The sequence below is a fragment of the Mercenaria mercenaria genome, chromosome 14 (assembly GCF_021730395.1).
Source record: "Mercenaria mercenaria strain notata chromosome 14, MADL_Memer_1, whole genome shotgun sequence".
Classification (NCBI taxonomy): Eukaryota; Metazoa; Mollusca; class Bivalvia; order Venerida; family Veneridae; genus Mercenaria; species Mercenaria mercenaria.
Window position 1 is genome coordinate 61,289,697 of NC_069374.1, and position 10,054 is coordinate 61,299,750.

General features: G+C 27.9%; 1 protein-coding gene across 1 annotated transcript in view; it reads left to right on the forward strand.

Annotated features, from left to right (window-relative positions):
* Nucleotides 1–2,102, forward strand: part of LOC123527006 (protein mono-ADP-ribosyltransferase PARP12-like) — a 41,728-nt gene extending 39,626 nt beyond the window's left edge. Inside the window, exon 12 of the mRNA XM_053522665.1 lies at nucleotides 523–2,102. Coding sequence (XP_053378640.1) covers nucleotides 523–809 — 287 coding nt within the window. The 3' untranslated portion in view covers nucleotides 810–2,102. The remainder of the gene's footprint in view (nucleotides 1–522) is intronic.
* The last annotated feature ends 7,952 nt before the right edge of the window (nucleotides 2,103–10,054 follow it).

The following is a 10,054-nucleotide window of genomic DNA, read 5'->3' on the forward strand; positions in this document are numbered from 1 at the left end:
ATGGAGTTTTTCAATGACAATGTAATAAACCAACATGATTGTACGTATCGGATTTTCAGACCCTTTTCCTAAGAATAAATACCACCAAAACTAGCGCAAACAAATGAGTGTTTCATTTTATATACCTGAATCATTGGTTGATGGTTAGTGGTCGTACGAGAACATGGTTAATTATACTAATGAGGTATAGTTACAGGCCAGATAAACATATTTTCTGAAAATAACGGTACAGGGATTGAAATTTTAAAAAATGTTACTAAAATTTTTACAGTTTATCAATGATTACATGATGAGTAAAATGCTCTTTCAATAAAATCAAATAAAAACGACTGGCTTGACCGAGAATGAATCCTTCCTCACATCTTCGGACCTCGATTTTACAACGAAATAAATAATTTTGGGTTGCATTTTGAATTGCGATTGTTTTGCTAGACATGTCCATCGAAAAGAGAAAACTCTTTAAAATGTTGAAATGATGATTATACATATAAAATGATAATAAATTCAGTTATTATATTTTAGGCACGCTATATGGTAAAGGATGTTACATTGCGACATCTTCTAAATACTCCGATTATTACGCAGATGTAGGGGAGGATATTGTAATGTTTGTTGCAAAAATCTTACCGGGGGCATATGTACGTGGAAAAAAAGAATACAAGCGACCTCCACACAAAGACGAGGGAAACTTGTCCAGTGAGCTCTACGATTCATGTGTTGATGATGAAAGCAATCCACAAAAATTCGTTATATTTGATAACAATCAAATATACCCGGAATATTTGATCACGTACAACTACTTGTACTAATCTAGTTTGATGTAAAATTAGTAATTAAAAAGATATCTATTTGATTTTTTATTTTATTAGAGTTAAACTCACATTTACAATTCTGTTGCAAGTCTATAAGAGGTGCAAAAATTATGACAAAAAGCCACAAAAAAATCAACTGTTTTAAGATTTAAATGGATCTTGGTGAGTGGTCGGAATATCGGGAAAGAGGCCCAAAATCAAAACTGTAAAACACATCAATTTCTTTCTTTTATTATTTGTTATTATGCTATGTGTTTTAAAAAAAGAATGCTTCAGTACTTAAGCGGTGAGCCTTCGTGCATGCGTCTGTGTATGTTTGCGCATGTGTATGGGTGAAAGTGCGTGCGCGCCTACAATACAAATGATATCGGTCAAAGGGTGGATAGATATGGGTTAATTAGCTGGGATATGGTCTGTTTTATTTAAAGCCTTCTCTGATTCACATTTGCTCGTTTTAGCAAAAACGTATCAATCTGTGTGAAGAAAGGTAAAAGATAATAAATCATGTTTCATCAATCACTGTTTCACCAAACATTGCATGTGTATCCATTTTTGTTGACCTCAATAGTTTTGTAATATTCCTTATATCTGTAACAGAACTTAAAGCAAAATACTTTAAATATTATGTTAGATGAACTCGTTCGCCTTTATCCCGATAAATTATTCATGACATTTGTTTTAGTATACAGGTGCACTCAGTGCCATCCTGGTATAGGAAATATAGGAAAACTAGATACACTAAAGGATTACATGTTTCATGTTCTAAGATTTATTTCAATCAATGAATGCACTTTTTGGCAGCTATATACATGTATGATGTATGAATTTGTTTAATTTCATTTGATTTTGTTCTATTTATTTCAGATAATCAATGTCTCTTTTTCTTAGCACGTATCAAAATGTGTAAATGTTTGTATAGAATTTTATGAATTCAGATAAAAATTCTCTTTATAGAAATTTGTTTAAATTATTTTCAAACGTGCTTAATCTTGAAAACATTAATATACATATCACGGTGAAGTATGGTATGAAAACTTTGGGATTAGTTAAAACTGAAACTCAGACGGCATTTAATTGATAAACTTTCAACAACTTACTATATATTATTGTAGCAAAGTCAAGTTCCGCTTGTATGATTTCAATTTATAAAATAATTCAATGTATGTGTTTGTATGTACATATCCTTCCATTTGTATTGTTTCTATTTTCTATATTGTGTCAATTAATTTTTTAAGAGAGAATACACTTTGATTTCTGCACGAATAACAACTGTTTGGCGGGAACTAACGTTTACACGGCTCTCTATACATCATACTTTAGAATCGGTTCATAGTATATGAATACAAGTTCCTAGCTACGTTAATTTAAAAAGCAGTTTTGTATTCATAGTAAACCGCCCTTTCAGAGACGTATCTGGTAAGATATTTCATTTGTAATTATTCTACTAGTAATAACCGTGAGAGATGCTGGCAAAATTTAGTTTCTCAGAGTAATTTACTTGAGAACAGATGTGTCTCGCATCATGTGTATGATGTTTTTTTTTTTATTTTATTGATTATCATATTTTTCACAACTATATATTACATGTTTTATACAGTTACCTAAGTTTTCTGTATATTCTTAACACTATTAAAATTGTTCAATTAGAATTTTAAACATTTATATTTTCACTTTTTTGTAAATATAAATATTTCTATGGCGGCATTCTACATAAAATAAAAAATAATTATAACCTCCCTTTATTACATATAAAATTTTGATAAATACCGTCTACAAATTTTGCAGGGGCCTCTGGGAGCTTCCAGTTGCTATAAAAAATCATATAAAGTGTACTAAAAAGAGAAAATGTTATTAAATCAAAACTTGATCAAATAGTTAACGATGAATATAAAAAAAATGTGATTGATAAATTACAAAATGTTATAGATCCTTATCTCGTTAGGAGTAAAATAGATTTATTTAAATGGAATTGTGGTTGTTTAATGTTAGAAGAGGAAAATAATATAAGATTATGTGATTGCCCCAGGCCATATAATCATCGAAACAATCCGAAAATAGTTATTGCCACCGATTGTGACACTAATGAAGAAATAATATATAGAAGCACTTACGCAGCATTTAAAGACATTGCTATTAATTCTGGGTGCTGTGAAGGGAAGAATAAAGTAAAAAGTGGAATATCAAAAACTAATGGAAAAAGATATAAATTTAAATATTTTATTCCTTCTTAAACTTTATTTATTTTTTTAACTTAGCGAGTTTTTTTCTAAATATAATATATAGATGCCTGTTAGAGAAATTGAGAGATCTTCAAATCAGTATATTAAGAAATTTGAAATTGAAATTACATATAGAGAAGATCCGGTGAATCCATTATATTTAACTATAAACGACTCATTTAATATTCTTAAATCTGAACTTAAAACTTTAAAAGGTATAAAAATAAATGTTGTTTTAAAAACAACTTTTGCGAAAATGAGTCAAACAGATACAATAAATAAATCAGCTTATTTTCAGTCAAAGGCTTTAATTACTAGAGTATTCTTATAAACAAAATAATAAAAAAAAACACTTTACGTCAAGCTTTAGATGAAATAATAAATAGAATTGGTAATTGGGTTTCAGAAGGAAGCGGTTGGAGAATAGAGTGAGTTGATGCTCGTTATATAAATAGATATAAATATAATCCCTTAGCTGCTTCTAGTTATTAAGAATTACAAAAACCATTAAAACATCCAATGAAAGGATTGGTAAATATAAAGGTAAATATAAAGAATGATGGTAATGAATGTTTCAGATGGTGTCATTTAGCTTACAAATTTCCTGTAACAAAACATCCTGAAAGAGTTTCAGTTTCAAATTACAAAAAGCATATAGAAAAACTCAATTATAAAGGAATAAAATTTCCTGTAACATTAAATCAAATACCTAAAATAGAAACTTAAAATGATATTTCATTTAATATATTTGGTTATGAAGATAATAATGTTTATCCATTGTACATTTCAAAATATCAATATGAAGAACACTGTGACATGCTGTTAACCAGTAATGATAGACGTGAGTCCCTGGAAGCTGAAGGTTCACACAAAATAACTGATGACGACTGTAAGTCCTCAATGACTGTAGTTCAACATTATGTTTGGATAAAAGATTTTAATAGATTGATGTTTAACAAAACCAAAGATCAACATAAAAAATACTTTTGCAAATCATGTTTACAAATTTTTTCTCAAGAAAGAATATTAAATGAACATATACCAAATTGTTTAGCTATTAATGGTATTCAAGCTGTAAAACATGCCAACAGAGGGAAGTAAAATACATTTTAAAAAATATCATAAAGGTTTAGCAGTAACTTTTGTAATTCATGCTGATTTTGAATCAATAACTAAGAAAGTTTCAACTGCTTTACCATCACCTGAATCTTCATATACTGAACCATATCAAAAGCATATAGATTGTGGTTACGGTTATAAAGTTGTTTGTTGTTATGACGATAAATATACTAAACCAACACAAGTTTACAGAGGTCTTAATGCAGTTTATAAGTTTACTGAAAAAAATGCTTGAGGAAGAGAAATATTGTAAGGAAATATTTAATGAAAACTTTAACAAAGATTTGAGAATGTCTAAAAATGATGAAGCTTTATTTAAAAAACAAACCTCTTGTCACATTTGTGGAAAAGAATATAAGGAAAATGAAACTAAGTAAGAGATCACCGTCATATAACAGGAAAAGTTAGAGGAAGTGTTCATCAAGACTGTAATATTAATTTTAGACTAACACACAAAATTCCTGTTATTTTCCATAATTTAAGAGGTTATGATGGTCATGCAACAAATAGGAAAATTCAAAAAAGAAATTAATGTAATCCCTAACAAAATGGAAAGATATATGGCATTTATGGTAAGTGATTTGATTTTTATAGATAGTTTTCAATTTATGTCTCAACCATTTGATAATTTAGTAAAAATATTCCAGAATTTAAGCACACATTTCAAGAATTTAGCAAAAGTAAACTTGCGAAGCTGAAACCTTCGGTTGCACTTAAATTATTAAAAACAGAAGGTATTTATCCATATGATTGCATGGATTCATTTAATCAATTCAAAGAAACAAAATTACCTCCTAAAGAAGAGTTTTATTCAAATTTAAACGAAACACACATATCTAACGATGAACATGAACATGTTAATAATGTTTCGAAAAAAAAAAATTAATAAAAACAATGGGAAAATATCATGATCTATATTTAAAAACTGACCTATTACTTTTAGCTGATGTTTTTAAAAATATTAGAAGGTTGTGTTTAGAATATTATAAACTGGATCCTTTTCATTACTTTAGTAGTCCCGGGTTAGCTTGGGATGCAATGTTAAAAATGATTGGAATAAATCTAGATTTAATAACTGATACTGATATGTATTTTTATTGAAAAGGGACTGAGAAGAGGAATAAGTTATATAGTTAATCGTTACAGTAAAGCAAATACATTATGTACCTCGACGCCAATAATCTTTACGGTTGGGCTATGTGTCGACCTTTACCCTCTGGAAATTTTAAATTGGTCACTGAAAAACAATATAAGAAATTAATTGCAAAAGGTAACATTAACTTTATATTTTAATGTGATCTTGAATATCCAAAACAATTACATGATCTTCACAATGATTATCCCTTAGCTCCTGAAAAGATACTCATTCAAGATCAATGGCTTTCTAATTATAGTAAAAATATTAAAGAAGAATTTGAAATAGGAAAAAAGGAATGTAAAAAATATAGTTCTAACTTTAATAAAAAAACAACAACAAAACTATGTTGTCCATTTTAAAAATATTGAACTTTATGCACAGTGTTCCGCCGAGAACTTTACCTCCGGAACATTTGTAGAATGGGGAATCTAAGAAAATATATATAGAAGAAAGATCAATCCTCTTTTCCAGCAAGTTTTATTTTATTATTTTCCTTCATAAGAAAGTTGGCAGAATGATAATCCCTTACATATTAAGATATATGTATGTCTGATAATAAACATAAACATATTTTGAATATACATATAATCCAACAGAAATTACTACTGATTTCTAGAATTAAATTTGCATGATATTTGCATAAGCAAAGTGACTAAGGTTACCCTTGTTATTTCATGATCTAATTATAAATAACCAAAATATAAAATGAGACGGATAATTAAGACTTTAGTTAACAAATGTTTGAACTGTAATTTTGTACCAAATCATTCACTTAACAATATTACCTTATAGATAATGAAATATTGTCAAAATTCAAGATATAAAGTTCTTTCAGGAACTTTCAAGTTAACATACCATTATTACATAAATCTCAAGAAATCACAAAATGATATCTAGAAAAATATATATTCACTATCCATGAAATGACATATTAACCAAATTCAAGATATTTAAAGTTCAATCAGGAACTTTAAGTTTATGTACAAACAACTTATTTACACCTATTGCTTCCAACAAAAATGGTCAGAGCAATGTCAGATAACAACTTAATTTAATTTTCATTCTGACTTTTAATTTTAGTTATTTTTCAAATATCAAAAACTCAAAGAGATACATAAGAACTCACTTACCTAAGAAAATATATATATAGAAGAAAGATCAATCCTCTTTTCCAGCAAGTTTTATTTTATTATTTTTTCTTCATAAGAAAGTTGGCAGAATGATGTCTGCCTGCTGGAAAAGGGATCTTTTGAGGGTTCCTCTCGTTGGCCATTGGTCCTCGGATCTTGACCAATCCAAACGCAAAATTTCACATAATTTACATAAGGCGGAGATGTTAAATTTTTAGTTAAGTAGTAGAAAAAACTGTGAAAATCTTTAAGATGTTGTACATGCCAAGCCAGACAAACTATCACCTATGTTTTTAGAACAATACAGCTTAACATTTGCTAAAACAGCTACATGTAACATTTGATCACTTCCTTTGAAAGTAAGGGAAGTGTTAAGTGGCTTCATACCTAGCTACAGATGTCAGGATATTGAGACTTCTTAGTGTGATTACAAAAATTTAGCAAAGTAGTGCTTTTCTAAAAGATTACATTCCTGACTGTGGGAATATTAAGAAATATTAAAAATGTAAAATATTTGTGGCTAAAAAGTAATATAGACCAAAGTTCAGAAACAAAGTATTTTACTAATAATAAATGAAAAATAAAATATAAGAAATTTACACAAAAAATCACAGCATAACACCAGAAACAAAGTATTTTACTAATAATAAATGAAAAATAAAATATAAGAAATTTACACAAAAATCACAGCATAACACCAGTTTGGATTAAAAATAACAAAAATACATAGAATATTAACTTAATTTTAATACTCAAAAAAGATCTAAAGCAAAGAATTCTTTTGAAAAAGTTTTTTTAAACTCATGAACAACTCTGTATTCGGTAAGACGATGGAGAATTTACGTAAAAGAATCAAATATAAATTAACACATGATGAAAATCTTTTATTAAAGTATATAGCGAAACCTTCATTTGTTAGTTCAACAATGTTTAATAAGAATTTGTTTGGTATTCATAGAATATAAGAAAGTTTGTTATTAAAAAGACCTTGTTATGTCGGAATGTGCATTCTAGATTGATCAAAATTTTTCATGTATGATTTTCATTATGATTACATTAAGGCAAAGTATGAGGGTAATTGTAAGTTACTATTCACTGACACTGATACATTATGTTATGAAATAAATACTGAAGATGCATATGAGGATTTTTATGAAACTTCATACCTGTTTGATAATAGTGATTACAACCCAAAATGAGAATTTTATTTTGAAGATAATAAAAAGGTAATTGGAAAATTTAAAGATGAAGCTTCCGGCATTCCCATTGTTGAATTTGTCGGATTAAGAAGTAACATGTATTCATATTAATCAGAAAACGGAAATAATATTAAAAAATGTAAAGGAATTAAAAAACATGTTGTAAAGAAAACAATAGTTCATAAAAATTACAAAGACACTTTGTTTAATTCAACCCAAACTAACAGTACCTTTAAAGTTATTCGTTCCGATAAGCACAATATTTCTAGTTATGTTATTAATAAAACATCTTTATCATGTTATGATGATAAAAGATATATTCTTGATAATGGTATTGATACATTAGCTTATCGTTAAATTACAGAACCATAAATTGTTAATTGAATATTGTTAACGTTTAAACCCATCTATATAAATAACTGAATTCATTTTAAATTGATCAGCATAATTAATAGAAATACATGTAGATTCATTTTTTTCTGCTATTTTTGGCATTGTAACTTTGAAGAATTTTATTTTCTTTGTTTTTTAATTCTAATTTAACTTCTCCTTTATCTAATTTAATTGCATCTATAAGAATAATTAAGATGCAAGTTTGTTTAAGTGTTAGATTATAGCCATTTGAACTAAACCAGGACTAGCATTACTAACTTTCCATTGAAATAGTCCAGCAACATCTTCTGTTGCAGATGTTAAAAAAACAAAGGAGGTTTTCTTGTTATTTGCCTTTCTGTTTTACTTACTTTTTCATTTATATTATTGAATATTCCCATTATATAAAAAATGAAAATTAATTAATTAACCAAATAGAATCTAACATAACTTCCTGGTTCTATAACACATGTATTTGATGTTGATAAACCTAGCAAAATTGCAAACATCATTCCTTTTCTCAGTTAAATTTCATTTTTTTTTTCTTGTGTTGCATTTTCCATTACTGCTCATGAACAGACTCAATCAAACCGAGTCTGCAATTTTCACTGTTTGCATTGTTCTCGGTGCTTCCGAGGGATCTACCTTTTTAACCTAAGGTGAAATATTCTCCTGCCCGCTTGTTTGACTCGGATCATCGGGATCACTCCACCAATCAAAATAAAAATAATCAATTTTTCCACGACAGAAGCCAATGATAATAATAAATTCGATTATGAAATCTCCATCTTGTTTAATTAGAAACCTATTGCAATTATGATATTTATGATTTGTTTTAATATTTTTTTATAATCTGTAATCTTATTAACTCGTATTCCAAACATAGCATAAAAATCTGTATCTATTACTTGTTGTCCTTATTGTCTATCTTCAATGATATATCTAAAACCCGTTACAGCCTTTACAGAAAGATCTCTGCTATTGTAGTATTCAAAAAGGATTATTTCATTGCCTACCATATCTAATGCTCTGTTCATTGTGTTATCAAGTTCTTTATTTTATGAAGATACGGTTCCATGTCCTTATTAAGCTTTTTTAATTGTTTTCTAGAGGCATAATCAATTAACCAATATCAAATTTAACTTTACTTATACTGTCGGGTTCACCTATTTGTTTTACATCATTAAAAACTCCCATTATATAATTATTATATAATTCATGTAAAGTCTTTTCTTAGAAACTTCCTTGGTTTGTCAAAATATAAGAAATCAGAGTTGTAATTTATGTTTTGTTCATTACGAAGCATATCATTTTCTCTCTTACCTGGACTTTCAAACAAAATATAATGTGAACAGTTACTAGTAATTCGAATATCTTTTGGGAGTTTTATAGTAAGACTGACTTAAATAAATAACAGAAGAGTTTTTATGACGTCCTTGAATAAAGTATCTTATTATTTCATTCTGAACCTTTTTCTCTTTGCAAATAAAATCATTAAATATTACTACCTTTTGTTTTTCTGGTTCAAGGCTATCGCAAGGTTCAATTTGGCTGGGATTAGCCGAATATTCAATTGTACTTCATTTGGATCTAATTTCATTTCATCTGCAATTTCATTTAAGTGATTTATTAAATCCTGATATTTAGATTGTTCTAGGTTTTTAGCATACAGGTATAATTCATCATTATATATAAAGGGTTTTCGAAGCGTATGCATTAATGTATTTGTTTTTTCTGATCCGGAAGATCCGCATATCAACATTTTAAAACATGAATCTGGCATAAAGGAAACATTTGCTTAAAGGTATTAGATTTATCGCTTTTTGTATCATAATTTGGAATTTCCATTATATAATAATATTACATTATCTTACATTATCTTATATTATTATGTAAATGCTAGCAAACTTAAAGAAATTGGAGAAATAAACAACCTAGTTTTGCAAAAAGTAAGAGCTAAAAGAGAAAAAATAATTAGAGAAAAAATCAGAAAAGTTACTGGTCGGGAAATGTATAAACCAATTACAGAAGGAATAGAAAGTCAAAAAGAAGAATTGTCAAGAGA